We start from the raw sequence: 17,149 nt of genomic DNA, 5'->3' as shown, positions 1-17,149 counted from the left end.
TCCCAGAGTAACCCTGTCCCTACCTACCTCATAGTTCTGCTCTGAGTTGAGCTCGGTCTTGACCTGGCGGATGGTGGCCTCCTCTGATAGGCCTTCGGCTGGGTCAAGGGTAGGGTCGACAGAGATCTCCGACCCCTGGGACAGAAGGTCGTCACTCTTGTCGTCCAGCCGCTCATCTGTGTTGGTGCTGACCACGTCGGGCGTGCCACTGTGGGAGTGGTCGCTGGTGTTGCCCTCCTCTCCGTCCGACACGGACACTGGTGACAGGTTCTCAGAGCTGAAGGTGGACAGGGACTGGCACTTGTTGATGCTCACTGGCCGACTGCATGGGGAAGAGAGGAAATAGATTAAATAATGGGGCTCTCAATAACTCAGACACAAGCTCTTTTTATCACACCAAGAAGTTCTTCCTGCTGGACTATGTACTATAGAATCTTGACTAAATACACTATAATGTATAAGATGTATATTCGCACCGTCTCCGTGGTAACTCCACCTCCCTGTTTACCTCCCCTTCCTCTTCCTCTGACGACACACCACATCTCTGGAGGAGACATGGAAGAGATATGATGAGACTTAGAAAGGGATCAGCTTCATCTTACAACTATTTTTCTCAATTGATTTGGCACATGGTCGGAATGTTTTTAGGAAAAGAACCAGCAAAAAATATGCAAAAAATATGTTTGTCTGTGGTGCATTTTCTGTAATGCATGCGGATGCATTACAGAAAATGCACCACAGACAAACATATTTTTTTCTGGCCCAGCATCTTTATTTTTTACAACTGTGGCAGATCTACCTGTTTGCGTGTGACTTGTTTCCGGTAGAGCAGTGCTGCAGGTGTGAGATAGCACCTGGGTGACCTTATGATTCCCGTCTCCTCCTCCTCATCCTGGGGCATTCTCCCTGGGCCTCCCAGCATCGACCCCCTCCCTGCTGTCGCCCCCCTCCCACAGGGCGAATCTGGGCTACTGGAGAACGGGATGGAGGCCGCGTCCTCGCTGGGGGTGTCACTACGCATTGGGGTCTGATCGTCTGTCCCTCCTCCACCTGCAAGTCATTCATACCAACCAGCATCAGTTTCCTTATTTCCTAAACACAGAAGGACTATACACTGTAGATGTTGTGTTATGGTGTATTTTTTAACAAATGTCTGTCTGACCATGTCTTGTGATTTACAGTGCCTTGCGAAAGTATTCGGCCCCCTTGAACTTTGCGACCTTTTGCCACATTTCAGGCTTCAAACATAAAGATATAAAACTGTATTTTTTTGTGAAGAATTAACAACAAGTGGGACACAATCATGAAGTGGAATGACATTTATTGCATATTTCAAACTTTTTTAACAAATCAAAAACTGAAAAATTGGGCGTGCAAAATTATTCAGCCCCTTTACTTTCAGTGCAGCAAACTCTCTCCAGAAGTTCAGTGAGGATCTCTGAATGATCCAATGTTGACCTAAATGACTAATGATGATAAATACAATCCACCTGTGTGTAATCAAGTCTCCGTATAAATGCACCTGCACTGTGATAGTCTCAGAGGTCCGTTAAAAGCGCAGAGAGCATCATGAAGAACACACCAGGCAGGTCCGAGATACTGTTGTGAAGAAGTTTAAAGCCGGATTTGGATACAAAAAGATTTCCCAAGCTTTAAACATCCCAAGGAGCACTGTGCAAGCGATAATATTGAAATGGAAGGAGTATCAGACCACTGCAAATCTACCAAGACCTGGCCGTCCCTCTAAACTTTCAGCTCATACAAGGAGAAGACTGATCAGAGATGCAGCCAAGAGGCCCATGATCACTCTGGATGAACTGCAGAGATCTACAGCTGAGGTGGGAGACTCTGTCCATAGGACAACAATCAGTTGTATATTGCACAAATCTGGCCTTTATGGAAGAGTGGCAAGACGAAAGACATTTCTTAAAGATATCCATAAAAAGTGTTGTTTAAAGTTTGCCACAAGCCACCTGGGAGACACACCAAACATGTGGAAGAAGGTGCTCTGGTCAGATGAAACCAAAATTGAACTTTTTGGCAACAATGCAAAACGTTATGTTTGGCGTAAAAGCAACACAGCTCATCACCCTGAACACCCTATCCCCACTGTCAAACATGGTGGTGGCAGCATCATGGTTTGGGCCTGCTTTTCTTCAGCAGGGACAGGGAAGATGGTTAAAATTGATGGGAAGATGGATGGAGCCAAATACAGGACCATTCTGGAAGAAAACCTGATGGAGTCTTCAAAAGACCTGAGACTGGGACGGAGATTTGTCTTCCAACAAGACAATGATCCAAAACATGAAGCAAAATCTACAATGGAATGGTTCAAAAATAAACATATCCAGGTGTTAGAATGGCCAAGTCAAAGTCCAGACCTGAATCCAATCGAGAATCTGTGGAAAGAACTGAAAACTGCTGTTCAAAAATGCTCTCCATCCAACCTCACTGAGCTCGAGCTGTTTTGCAAGGAGGAATGGAAAAAAATGTCAGTCTCTCGATGTGCAAAACTGATAGAGACATACCCCAAGCGACTTACAGCTGTAATCGCAGCAAAAGGTGGCACTACAAAGTATTAACTTAAGGGGGCTGAATAATTTTGCACGCCCAATTTCTCCATTTTTGATTTGTTAAAAAAGTTTGAAATATCCAATAAATGTCGTTCCACTTCATGATTGTGTCCCACTTGTTGTTGATTCTTCACAAATTCTTTATGAAGCCTGAAATGTGGCAAAAGGTCGCAAGGTGGCAAGGTTCAAGGTTCAAGGGGGCCGAATACTTTCGCAAGGCACTGTATGTCCTGTGACTGAAGTGATGTAGGTGATATATTATGGATGCATCCCAAATAGCATCCTATTCCCTTATCGTGCACCACCATACGTCTCTAGTCAAAAGTAGTGCACTACGTAGGCAATAGGTTGCAATTTGGGATACAGACTATACGTACGCCATGTATCCCTGTATATTACCAGCAAATTTCCCTATGGGACATTATTATAACTATTCATCACCTCTTCCTCCCAGGCCAGCAGAGGCGCTCTGGCTGCCCCCTCTCTCCAGGCCGGGCTTCTCCTGTCCCTTGCGGCGGCCCTCTGCCTCCAGATCGGTGGAGATAAGGTCTGGGCTGGACGAGGACATCTTCTTCAGCAGCAGGTCATGTTGTAGACCTCTCAGGGCTGCGCTGGGGTCCAGGTGCTGCTTGCTGCTGGGAGGGGATACATCTTTATTGTGAGCACTGAAGGCCGATTTGAGGATAGTTTTCAATGTACACTGAGTGTACAAAATATTAACTTTCCATGACAGACTGTCCAGGTGAATCCAGGAGAAAGCTAAGATCCCTTATTGATGTCATTTGTTAAATCCACTTCAAATCAGTGTAGATGAAGGGAAGGAGACCAGTTAAATAAGGATTTTTAAGTCTTGAGACAATTGAGACATGCATTGTGTATGTGTGCCATTCAGAGGGTGAAGCACCACCAGTTTGTGTTAAGAACTGCAACGCTACTGGGTTTTTCACACTCAACAGTTTCCTGTGTGTTTCAAGAATGGTCCACCACTCAAATGACATCCAGCCAACTAGACACAACTGTGGGAAGCATTGGAATCAACATCGGCCAACATCCCTGTGGAACTCTTTCGACACCTTGTAGAGTCCATGCTACAACAAATTGTGGCTGTTCTGAGGGAAAATGGGGGTTGGGGGGGATGGGGTGCAACTCAATATTAGGAAGGTGTTCTTAATGTTTTGTGCACTCAGTGTAGATACCTGGGTGTGGAGGTGGTGGTGGTCAGTGACATAGTATTAGCCAAGCCCAGGTTAGAGGACAGGGCTGCCTTCAGCCCAGCCAGGTCTCCACTGCTGCCCTTCCCAGCCTTCCTGTAGCGGGGCTTGGCCCGACGCGACCTTCCCGGGGACGTGGAGCCCTTCTGGGGGCAAGAGGGGATGGTCACCTGGGTCATGGAGGAGTCCAGTTTGGGGAGGATCACCTCTGACTTCAGCAGGTCTGGCCTACTGGAACACACAGTGTGTAAAGTCTACAGTACACTCAGTACACTGAATAAATAAAGTCAAAGTCAAGTCAAGAGAAATAGATGCACCTGCAGCCTTTCTCCTTGTATCCAAATAAACAATATACAGTGAGGGCTCAAACTGTACATGCTTACGACCAGTAATAATACATAATAACTGTATGCCCAGTAAGTGTTACATGCTATTTAATTTAAAACACATGTATACAGACAGGGATTGAATGTGTGGGATTAGTGAGTGTGAATGGTTCAATGGTTTCCCCCTCAGTCTCACCTCCTGGCGTGAGAGGCCAGTTTCTGAGGTATGTTGCGTTTCTTGATGAGTTTCTCCATGGAGTTGGATGAGCGTTCTTGTCTGGAGCTGTGGTTTTTGACGCATACTGGGTACTTCTTATCCAGGGAATGCTCCCTCCTGGGAGACACACACACATCATCATTCATTAATTCATTACTTGGCCACAATAAACATATCACAAACGTCTGTATTATGTATTACATTATGTCTGCTATTCCCTCTCCCTGTATGTGTATTTGGCAGATGAGCATGAATATTGTACACACAGGTAGATATTGATTGTAAGGTGTGCAACAATAAATATTATTATTACTTGAGTAGCTCTTTCTCCTTGAGTTCCAGCTGTAGCATGACGGCATTGAGCTCCATGTAGAGGTTGTTGGCTCTGTCCAGTTTCCTCTCGTAGTGCTCACGGATGTCCAGGGCATGCCTGAGATGGAGAGAGAGAGAATGGAACGGGACGGACGGGGTTAAAACATGGGGTACAGCTAGCCATTAATTTGATGTATGCAAAGGCGCAATGAACAAAATTGGGAGCAACATCAACATCATTGGACAGCCATAAACAACACACACAGTACAGCTTTTGCTGTATGTTGATACGTACAGTAAGTCGGAAGTTCACATACACCTTAGCCAAATACATTTAAACTCAGTTTCACAATTCCTGACATTTAATCCATGTAAAAATTCCCTGAAATTCCCTGACCCACAATAAATTGGGTGAATTTTGACACATTCCTCCTGACAGATCTGGTGTAACTGAGTCAGGTTTTATAGGCCTCCTTGCACGCACACGCTTTTTCATTTCTGCCCACAAATTATCTATAGGGTTGAGGTCGGGGCTTTGTGATGGCCACTCCAATACCTTGACATTGTTGTCCTTAAGCTATTTTTCCACAACTTTGGAAGTATGCTTGGGGTCATTGTCCATTTGGAAGATCCATTTGTAATCAAGCTTTAACTTAACTGATCTATTGAGATGTTGCTTCAATATATTCACACAATTTTCCATCCTCATGATGCAATCTATTTTGTGAAGTGCACCAGTACCTCCTGCAGCAAAGCACCCCCACAACATGATGCTGCCACCCCCGTGCTTCACGGTTGCGATGGTGTTCGGCTTGCAAGCCTCCCCCTTTTTCCTCCAAACATAACAATGGTCAAATTGACCAAACAGTTTTGTTTCATCAGACCAGAGGACATTTCTCCAAAAAGTACAATCTTTGTCCCCATGTGCATTTGCAAACCATAGACTGGCTTTTTTATGGAGGTTTTGGAGCAGTGGCTTTTTCTTTGCGGAGTGGCCTTTCAGGTTATGTCGATATAGGACTCGTTTTACTGTGGATATCGATACTTTTGTACCCGTTTCCTCCAGCATCTTCACAAGGTCCTTTGCTGTTGTTCTGGGATTGATTTCCACTTTTTGCACCAAAGTATGTTCATCTCTAGGAGGTAGAGATGTTTCCTCCTTCCTGAGCAGTACTATTGTTTGTACAGATGAGTGTGGTACCTTCAGGTGTTTGGAAATTGCTCCCAAGAATGAACCAGACTTGTGGAGGTCTAGAATTTTGTTTCAGAGGTCTTGGCTGATTTCTTTGGATTTTCCCATGATGTCAAGCAAAGAGGCACTGAGTTTGAAGGTAGGCCTTGAAATACATCCACAGGTACACCTCCAATTGACTCAAATTATGTCAATTAGCCCATCAGAAGCTTCTAAAGCCATTACATAATTTTCGGGAATTTTCCAAGCTGTTTAAAGGCACAGTCAACTTAGCGTATGTAAACTTCTGACCCACTGGAATTGTGATACAGTGAATTATAAGTGAAATAATCTGTCTGTAAACCATTGTTGGAAAAATGACTTGTGTTTTGCACAAAGTAGATGTCCTAACCGACTTGCCAAATCTATAGTTTGTCAAAACAATACATTTGTGGAGTGGTTGAAAAACAAGTTTTAATGACTCCAACCTGTATGTAAACATCCTACTTCAACTGTATGTATACATGTATGTACAGTGCCTTGCGAAAGTATTCGGCCCCCTTGAACTTTGCGACCTTTTGCCACATTTCAGGCTTCAAACATAAAGATATAAAACTGTATTTTTTTGTGAAGAATCAACAACAAGTGGGACACAATCATGAAGTGGAACGACATTTATTGGATATTTCAAACTTTTTTAACAAATCAAAAACGCAAAAATTGGGCGTGCAAAATTATTCAGCCCCCTTAAGTTAATACTTTGTAGCGCCACCTTTTGCTGCGATTACAGCTGTAAGTCGCTTGGGGTATGTCTCTATCAGTTTTGCACATCGAGAGACTGACATTTTTTCCCATTCCTCCTTGCAAAACAGCTCGAGCTCAGTGAGGTTGGATGTTGAGCATTTGTGAACAGCAGTTTTCAATTCTTTCCACAGATTCTCGATTGGATTCAGGTCTGGACTTTGACTTGGCCATTCTAACACCTGGATATGTTTATTTTTGAACCATTCCATTGTAGATTTAGCTTTATGTTTTGGATCATTGTCTTGTTGGAAGACAAATCTCCGTCCCAGTCTCAGGTCTTTTGCAGACTCCATCAGGTTTTCTTCCAGAATGGTCCTGTATTTGGCTCCATCCATCTTCCCATCAATTTTAACCATCTTCCCTGTCCCTGCTGAAGAAAAGCAGGCCCAAACCATGATGCTGCCACCACCATGTTTGACAGTGGGGATGAGGGTGATGCGCTGTGTTGCTTTTACGCCAAACATAACGTTTTGCATTGTTGCCAAAAAGTTCAATTTTGGTTTCATCTGACCAGCGCACCTTCTTCCACATGTTTGCTGTGTCTCCCAGGTGGCTTGTGGCAAACTTTAAACAACACTTTTTATGGATATCTTTAAGAAATGGCTTTCTTCTTGCCACTCTTCCATAAAGGCCAGATTTGTGCAATATACGACTGATTGTTGTCCTATGGACAGAGTCTCCCACCTCAGCTGTAGATCTCTGCAGTTCATCCAGAGTGATCATGGGCCTCTTGGCTGTATCTCTGATCAGTCTTCTCCTTGTATGAGCTGAAAGTTTAGAGGGACGGCCAGGTCTTGGTAGATTTGCAGTGGTCTGATACTCCTTCCATTTCAATATTATCGCTTGCACAGTGCTCCTTGGGATGTTTAAAGTTTGGGAAATCTTTTTGTATCCAAATCCGGCTTTAAACTTCTTCACAACAGTATCTCGGACCTGCCTGGTGTGTTCCTTGTTCTTCATGATGCTCTCTGCGCTTTTAACGGACCTCTGAGACTATCACAGTGCAGGTGCATTTATACGGAGACTTGATTACACACAGGTGGATTGTATTTATCATCATTAGTCATTTAGGTCAACATTGGATCATTAAGAGATCCTCACTGAACTTCTGGAGAGAGTTTGCTGCACTGAAAGTAAAGGGGCTGAATAATTTTGCACGCCCAATTTTTCAGTTTTTGATTTGTTAAAAAAGTTTGAAATATCCAATAAATGTCGTTCCACTTCATGATTGTGTCCCACTTGTTGTTGATTCTTCACAAAAAAATACAGTTTTATATCTTTATGTTTGAAGCCTGAAATGTGGAAAAAGGTCGCAAAGTTCAAGGGGGCCGAATACTTTCGCAAGGCACTGTATGTAGCTATATATGTACAGTGTATTCGGAAAGTATTCAGAACCCTTGACTTATCCACATTCTGTTAGGGTACAGCCTTATTCTAAAATGGATTACATTATATTTTTTCTGCTCAATCTACACACATACCCCATTATGAAAAAGCAAAAACAGGTTTTTGGAAATGTTTGCTAATTTATAAAAACAAAACTGAAATATAACATTTACATAAGTATTCAGATCCTTTACACAGTACTTTGTTGAAGTACCTTTGGCATCGATTACAGCCTCAAGTCTTCTTGGTTGTGACGCTACAAGCTTGGCACACCTGTATTTGGGGAGTTTCTCCCATTCTTTTCTGCAGATCCTCTCAAGCTCTGTAAGGATGGATGGGAGGGGGGCGTCGATGCAAAGCTATTTTCTGGTTTCTTCAGAGATGTTCACTTGGGTTCAAGTCTGGGGTCTGGCTGGGCCACTTAAAGACATTCAGAGACTTGTCCTGAAGCCACTCCTGTGTTGTCTTGGCTGTGTGCTTAGGGTCGTTGTCCTGTTGGAAGGTGAACCTTTGCCCCAGAGCTCTGAGCACTTTGGAGCAGGTTTACATCAAGGATCTATCTGTACTTTGCTCCGTTCATCTCTCCCTAGATCCTGATTAGTCTCCCAGTCCCTGCCACTGAAAAACATCCCCACAGGATGATACTGCCAACACCATAATTCACCATAGGAATGGTGGCAGGTTTCCACCATACATGACTCTTGGCATTCAGGCCAAATAGTTCAATCTTGGTTCTCATGGTCTGGGTGCCTTTTGGCAAACTCCAAGTGGGCAGTCATGTGCCTTTTACTACCTAAAGGCCCGATTGGAAGGTTCTCACATCTCTACAGAGGAACTCTGAAGCTCTGTCAGAGTGACCGTTGGGTTCTTGGTCACCTCCCTGACCAAGGCCCTTCTCCCGAATTGCTCAGTTTGGCCGGGCAGCCAGCTCTAGGAAGAATCTTGGTGTTTCCAAACTTCTTCCATTTAAGAATGTTGGAGGCCAGTGTTCCACTGTCATGGGGTCCTTCAATGCTGCAGACATTTTTAGGTACCCTTCCCCAGATCGGTGCATCGACACAATCCTGTCTCGGAGCTCTACAGACAATTCCTTCGACCTCATGGTTTGTTATTTGCTCTGACATGCACTGTCAACTGTGAGACCTTATATAGACAGGTGTGTGCCTTTCCAAATCATGTCCAATCAATTGAATTTACCACAGGTTGACTCCAATCAAGTTGTAAAAATATCTCGAAGACGATCAATGGAAACAGGATGCACCTGAGCTTAATTTTGAGTCTCGTAAATAAGGTATTTCAGTTTTTTATTTTTAATACATTTAGAAACATTTCGAAAAACCTGTTTTCACTTTGCATTTAGTGGGGAATGGTGTGCAGATTGCTGAGGATTTATTTTTATTTAACAAAATGTGGAAAAAGTCACGGGGTCTGAAAACTTTCCGAAGGCACTGCATGTATGCATGTATAGTGGCAAGAAAAAGTATGTGAACCCTTTTGAATTACCTGGATTGGTCATACAATTTGATCTGATCTTCATCTAAGTCATAACGATAGACAAACACTGTCTGTTTAAACTAATGACACACAAACAATTACATGTTTTGTTTGTATGTCTTTATTGAACATGTCATGTAAACATTCACACTGCAGGGTGGAAAAAGTAAGTGAACCCTTGGATTTAATAACTGGTTGACTCTCCTTTGGCAGCAATAACCTCATCCATTTGTTTTCTGTAGTTGCAGATCCGACCTGCACAACTGTCAGGAGGAATTTTGGACCATTCCTCTTTGCAAACTGTTTAATTTCAGCAATATTCTTTGGATGTCTGGTGTGAACTGCTCTCTTGAGGTCATGCAACAGCATCTCAATCGGGTTGAGATCAGGACTGGGCCACGCCAGAAGGCGTATTTTCTTCTGTTAAAGCCATTCTGTTGTTGATTTAGTTTTGGGTCATTGTCCTGTCCTATTGAGCTTCAATTGGTGGACAGATAGCCTTACATTCTCCTGCAAAATGTCTTGATAAACTTGGGAAATCTGTCCAGGCCCTGAGGCAGCAAAGCAGCCCCAAACCATGATGCTCCCTCCACCATATTTTACAGTTGAGATGATGGTTTTGATGTTGGTGTGTTGTGTCTTTTTTTTCTCCACACATAGTGTTGTGTGTTCCTTCAACTTTAGTTTCATCTGTCCACAGACTATTTTGCAAGTAGTGCTGTGGGACATCCAGGTGCTCTTTTGCGAACTTCAGACATGCAGCAATGTTTTTTTTTGGACAGCAGTGGCTTCTTCTATGGTGTCCTACGATGAACATTATTCTTGTTTAGTGTTTTACATATAGTAGACTTGTCAATAGAGGTGTTAGCATGTTCCAGATATTTCTGTAAGTCTTAAGCTAACACTCTAGGATTCTTCTTAACCTCATTGAGCATTCAGCATTGTGCTCTTGCAGTCATCTTTGCAGGATGGCCACTCCTAGAGAGAGTAGCAACAGTCCTGAACTTTCTCCATTTATAGACAATTTGTTTTACAGTGGACTGATGAACATCAAGGCTTTTAGAAATTATTTTGTAACCCTTTCCAGCTTCATGGAAGTCAACAATTCTTAATCTTAGGTCTTCTGAGATCTTTGAGGCATGGTTCAAATCGAGCAATGCTTCCTGTGAATAGCAAACTCAAATTTTGTGAGTGTTTTTGATAGGGCAGGGAAGCTCTAACCAACATCTCCAATCTCATCTCATTGATTGGACTCCAGGTTAGCTTTTGGAGAAGTCATTAGCCTAGGGGTTCACATACTTTTTCCAACCTACACTGTGAATGTTTAAATTATGTGTTCAATATAGACAAGAAAAATACAATAATTTGTGTGTATTTGTTTAAGCACACTGTGTTTGTCTATTGTTGTGACTTAGATGAAGATCAAATCAAATTTCATGACCAATCTATGCAGAAATCCAGGTAATACCAAAGGGTTCACATACTTTTTTTATTTTCTTACCCCTTTTTTCTCCCCAATTTTGTGGTATCCAATTGGTAGTTTATACAGTCTTGTCTCATCGCTGCAACTCCCGTACGGACTCAGGAGAAGCGAAGGTCAAGAGCCATACATCCTCTGAAACACAACCCAACCTAGCCGCACTGCTTATTGACACAACGCACATCCAACCCGGAAGCCAGCCACACCAATGTGTCTGAGGAAACACCGTACACCTGGCGACCTGGTCAGCGTGCACTGCGCACAGCCTGCCAGACAAGGATATCCCTGCCGACCAAACCCTTCCTAATCCGGACAATGCTGGGCCAACTGTACGTCGCCCCATGGACCTCCCGGTCGTGGCCGGCTGCGACAGAGCCTGGGCTCGAACCCAGAATCTCTGGTGGCACAGCTAGCACTGCGATGCAGTGACTTAGTCCACTGCACCACCCGGGAGGTCCACATACTTTTCTTGCCACTGTATGCATGCATGTAGCTATGTACAGTGGAGAGAACAAGTATTTGATACACTGCCGATTTTCCTACTTACAAAGCATGTAGAGGTCTGTCATTTTTATCATAGGTATACTTTGGGGTGGCAGGGTAGCCTAGTGGTTAGAGCATTGGACTAGTAACCGGAAGGTTGCAAGTTTAAACCCCCGAGCTGACAAGGTACAAATCTGTCGTTCTGCCCCTGAACAGGCAGTTAACCCACTGTTCCTAGGCTGTCATTGAAAATAATTTGTTCTTAACTGACTTGCCTAGTAAAATAAATTGAACTGTGAGAGACGGAATTTAAAACAAAATCAAGAAAATCACATTGTATGATTTTTAAGAAATTAATTTGCATTTTATTGCATGACATAAGTATTTGATCACCTACCAACCAGTAAGAATTACGGCTCTCACAGACCTGTTAGTTTTTCTTTAAGAATCCCTCCTGTTCTCCACTCATTACCTGTATTAACTGCACCTGTTTGAACTAGTTACCTGTATAAAAGACACCTGTCCACACACTCAATCAAACAGACTCCAACCTCTCCACAATGGTGAAGACCAGAGAGCTGTGTAAGAACATCAGGGGTGAAATTGTAGACCTGCACAAGGCTGGGATGGGCTACAGGACAATAGGCAAGCAGGTTGGTGAGAAGGCAACAACTGTTGGCGCAATTATTAGAAAATGAAAGAAGTTCAAGATGACGGTCAATCACCCTCGGTCTGGGCCTCCATGTAAGATCTCACCTCGTGGGGCATCAATGATGATGAGAAAGGTGAGGGATCAGCCCAGAACTACACGGCAGGACCTGGTCAATGACCTGAAGAGAGCTGGGACCACAGTCTCAAAGAAAACCATTAGTAACACACTATGCCGTCATGGATTAAAATCCTGCAGCGCACGCCCTTGCGAGATCTCCCTGCTCAAGCCAGCACATGTCCAGGCCCGTCTGAAGTTTGCCAATGACCATCTGGATGATCCAGAGGAGGAATGGGAGAAGGTCATGGGGTCTGATGAGACAAAAATAGAGCTTTTTGGTCTAAACTCCACTCGCTGTGTTTGGAGGAAGAAGAAGGATGAGTACAACCCCAAGCACACCATCCCAACTGTGAAGCATGGAGGTGGAAACATCATTCTTTGGGGATGCTTTTCTGCAAAGGGGACAGAACGACTGCACCGTATTGAGGGGAGGATGGATGGGGCCATGTATTGCGAGGTCTTGGCCAACAACTTCCTTCCCTCAGTAAGAGCATTGAAGATGAGTCGTTTCTGGGTCTTCCAGCATGACAACGACCCGAAACACACAGCCAGGGCAACTAAGGAGTGGCTCCGTAAGAAGCATCTCAAGGTCCTGGAGTGGCCTAGCCAGTCTCCAGACCTGAACCCAATAGAAAATCTTTGGAGGGAGCTGAAAGTCCGTATTGCCCAGCGACAGCCCCGAAATCTGAAGGATCTGGAGAAGGTCTGTATGGAGGAGTGGGCCAAAATCCCTGCTGCAGTGTGTGCAAACCTGGTCAAGAACTACAGGAAACGTATGATCTTTGTTATTGCAAACAAAGGTTTCTGTACCAAATATTAAGTTCTGCTTTTCTGATGTATCAAATACATATGTATTTGATACAAGGGGACAGGACGACTGCACCGTGATGTATAATACATAAGTATTTGATACATCAGAAAAGCAGAACTTAATATTTGGTACAGTTTGTCTTGTCATGCAATAAAATGCAAATTAATTACTTAAAAATCATACAATGTGATTTTCTGGATTTGTGTTTTAGATTCCGTCTCTCACAGTTTAAAGTGTACCCTCATAATAAAAATTACATGCTTTGTAAGTGGGGAAACCTGCAAAATCGGCAGTGTATCAAATACTTGTTCTCCCCACTGTATGTAACTTTTGTAGCATTATTCCTGTATGTTCATTCCCTCGCTTTCTCACTCACTCACTCACTCACTCACTCACTCACTCACTCACTCACTCACTCACTCACTCACTCACTCACTCACTCACTCACTCACTCACTCACTCAAATATGCATTCATCCGTCCATAATACTCTCCCTGTACCTGAGCTCCTCTTTGCGTCGTATGATCATCTCCTCATCCAATCTGTGTATACAGGTCCCCTCAGACTTGATCTTTTCAAAGTGCTGCTTCACCTCCAATCGCCACTCCACCTGCACCACAGACACAGCAACAGATAATGTGTTAGTTAAAACTCAGCAACACAGACCATAGTGTCTCAGTCATAACAGTCAGACAGACAGCAGCATAGACGTACCATGTTTCAATCAAAACAACGGTCAAAACAAATCCATGTCACAGAGCATCTCAATCGTGCTCAGTAAGCAGTGAAAACATTCTGAAAGGACACTGTGGACATTTTCCTGACTGTGTATCATTCTGACCTGTCCCTCTAGCTGCTGTCTGTTTGTCTTTTACAAGGACAGAAAGATTTTAAAGAGAGAGAGAGATTGTGTGTGTGTGTGTGTGCTCGCGTGCATGTCAGTCTATCACGGTCCCTCTGTGTGTGTGTGGCTCTTGTTATTAAGCTAATGCAGCCATCCCTCATTCCTCTATGTCCCTCCCTTCTCTCTGCCTCTCCTCAATGCATTTCCTCCCCTCTTGCCTGCCTCTCCTCCCATCCTCTCTGCTCCTGTCCCCTCCCTCCCAGACTCTCCTCCTCTCCTCTCCTCCCCTACTCCTTGCTTTTCCACCCATCCTCTCCTCCCTGCCTCTTCTCCCTCCCCCCTCCCCCTCTTCTCACTGCCTTTCCTCCTCTCTCCTCCTCCCTGCCTCTTCTCCCCTGCCCCTCCTCTCCACCTCTCCTACCCACCTCCCTGCCTCTCGTCCCCATTAAAACAATCTGGAATTAGCTATGGCATAAGGATTCAGACGCATTGAGCTCCTCGTCTTTGACAAAAATAAGAGATAACATGACTAGCTAGAAAGCTAGCTAACTGTCAGTGCCCAGAACTACACGAGCTATGATGGAGACTGATCACTATTCAACTGTAATATACCTCTGTATTTCATGTCTGAAGGGCTATGTCATAAACACTCAAAGTAACAGAGTGGGGTGAAAATGGTAGCCATATTGGTCAGGGAAAATTCAAACCAGTCTAATTGGAATTAATGGCAGTAGAGGCATAATCCTGATTTTACTTATGCAGGAAAATGGAAGTAAGGCATGTGATATCAGAAATTGTGTAATATAATTATTGTCAAGCTAAAATATAGTCATATAATTATAAACACAGTTTCTATGGGTTTTATACACATTTTCTGTATAAATAGCCTCTAAAATGTAGGACGATAAATGTCAAAAATGTGTTTTATTGGAAAGCTGTGAGTGCTATTATATTATACAATGTCAATACTTGTTGCATTAACAACTTGTGTCAGCCATTGTATGGCTGGGAATTGACTGCATTGTTTGAATGGAATGTTGGCATATTGGCAGTTAATTAGAACAATCAATTTAATAATTCCTGTTTGGCTAGCTAGCTAACAAACATACAGTGCAGATATGTTCTTCAAATTCATTATTTTACACAATATCTTATCACAGCACTGGTTAACCGTGGTTGACCAACTCCCTAACCAAAATGGCTGCATCATAAGAAGGTTCATGCCCATTCTACATAGTATTCAATGTCCTAATTCTATGGTGCACTGCCTATCAGCTAGCTGTCAGTGCCCTCCCTATTTGTTGTTGTTTCTCTCCACTCCAAGTGAAATCCACAACAATATGTGCACACCCCCAATTCAGGTATCTATCATTATTTGGTGGTAGAACTAAACTAAGCATTTCTGCTGTTAGACAGGATTTATATCGAAATAGGGGCGACATTAGCCTCTGGTTTAAGGTTTATGACATAAGCCACTCTAGTGTAATAGTGGGTACAGTAGAGCAGTGGTTCCCAAAATGTGGGTTGGTATATTTTTATTATTTGAATACACAGTGCATTCAGGAAAGTATTCAGAGCCCTTGACTTTTTCCATATATTGTTACGTTACAGCCTTATTCTAAAATGGATTAAATAGATGTTTCCCCCCTCATCAATCTACACACAATACTTCATAATGACAAAGCAAAAAACAGGTTTTTATACATTTTTGCAAATGGATTACAAATACAAAACTGAAATATCACATTTACATAAGTATTGAGACCCTTTTCTCAGTACTTTGTTGAAGCACCTTTGGCAGCGATTATGGCCTAGCAAACTAGCCAACGTTAGCCAACAGCTTGACTGCTGTTTTTAGGTCAGAACGCTCGGATCCACCCTACTCCTTGGGTTTTTAGAAATGTTAGCAAATGTATTACAAATAAAACGCATAAATACCTTATTTACATAAGTATTCAGAACCTTTGCTATGAGAATAATTGAGATCGGGTGCATCCTGTTTCCATTGACCATCCTCGATGTTTCTGCAGCTTGATTGGAGTCCAACAGTGGTAAATCCAATTGATTGGACAAGATTTGGAAAGGCACACACCTGTCTATATAAGTTCTAACAGTTAACAGTGAATGTCAGAGCAAAAACCAAGACATGAGGAATTGTCCGTAGAGCTCCGAGACAGGATTGTGTCGAGACAGAGATATGGGGAAGGGTAGTGAAAAATGACTGCAGCATTGAAGGACCCCATGAACACAGTGACCTCCATCATTCTTAAATGGAAGAAGTTTGGAATGACCAAGATTCTTCCTAGAGCTGGCCGCCAGGCCAAACTGAGCAATCGGGGGAGAAGGGCCTTGGTCAGGGAGGTAACCAAGAACCCGATGGTCACTCTGACAGAGCTCTAGAGTTCCTCTGTGGAGATGGGATAATCTTCCAGAAGGACAAACATCTCTGCAGCGCTCCACCAATCAGATTAAGAGTGGCTAGACAGAAGCAACTCCTCAGTAAAGGCACATGACAGCCCGCTTGGAGTTTGCCAAAAGGCCCCTAAAGACTCTCAGACCATGAGAAACAAGATTCTTTGATCTGATGAAACCAAGATTAAACTCTTTGGCCTGAATGCCAAGCGTCACGTCTGGAGAAAACATGGCACCATCCCTACGGTGAAGCATGGTGATGGCAGCATCATGCTGTGGGGATTCTTTTCAGTGTCAGGGACTGGGAGACTAGTCAGGATCAAGGGAAAGATGAAAGGAGCAAAGTACAGAGAGATTCTTGATGAAAACCTGCTACAGAGTGCTTAGGACCTGAGACTGAGGAGAAGGTTCACCTTCCAACAGGACGACCCTAAGCGTTGTCTTGGTTGTGTGCTTAGGGTCGTTGTCCTGTGGCTTCGGGACAAGTCTCTGAATGTCTTTCAGTGGCCTTGCCAGAGCCCGGACTTGAACCCGATCTAACATCTTTGGAGAGACCTGAAAAATAGGTGTGCAGCGAAGCTCCCCATCCAACCTGACAGAGCTTAAGAGGATCTGCAGAGAATGGGAGAAACTTCCCACATACAGGTCTGCCAAGCTTGTAGCGGCATAACCAAGAAGACTCGATGCCATAATCGCTGCCAACGGTACTTCAACAAAGTACAGAGATATTTCAGTTTTTTTATTTTTCATAAATGTGCCAAAATTTCTAAAAAAACAGTTTTTGCTTTGTCATTATGGGGTATTGTGGGTAGATTGATGAGGATTTTTTAAATATACATTTTAAGAATAAAGCTTT

The 17,149-nt window shown here is 43.4% G+C and overlaps 1 protein-coding gene across 3 annotated transcripts in view; it reads right to left on the bottom strand.

The window, feature by feature from the left end:
- The window catches only part of LOC109890133 (mitogen-activated protein kinase kinase kinase 12), an 81,134-nt gene that overhangs the window by 2,246 nt on the left and 61,739 nt on the right, over positions 1-17,149 (bottom strand). The window contains exons 8-15 of one of the 3 annotated variants that reach the window (XM_020482089.2): positions 13,538-13,647; positions 4,641-4,757; positions 4,307-4,444; positions 3,770-4,015; positions 3,015-3,208; positions 800-1,050; positions 477-544; positions 28-322 (exon numbers count right to left, since the gene is read on the bottom strand). In XM_020482089.2, coding sequence (XP_020337678.1) covers positions 28-322; positions 477-544; positions 800-1,050; positions 3,015-3,208; positions 3,770-4,015; positions 4,307-4,444; positions 4,641-4,757; positions 13,538-13,647 — 1,419 coding nt within the window. The remainder of the gene's footprint in view (positions 1-27; positions 323-476; positions 545-799; positions 1,051-3,014; positions 3,209-3,769; positions 4,016-4,306; positions 4,445-4,640; positions 4,758-13,537; positions 13,648-17,149) is intronic. The other 2 variants (XM_031824698.1, XM_031824699.1) reach the window with 2 other exon arrangements.

Source organism: Oncorhynchus kisutch, linkage group LG5, assembly GCF_002021735.2.
Source record: "Oncorhynchus kisutch isolate 150728-3 linkage group LG5, Okis_V2, whole genome shotgun sequence".
Lineage (NCBI taxonomy): Eukaryota > Metazoa > Chordata > Actinopteri > Salmoniformes > Salmonidae > Oncorhynchus > Oncorhynchus kisutch.
The sequence above is the reverse complement of the archived record's forward strand: the minus strand, read 5'-3'. Positions and strand labels throughout refer to the sequence as shown.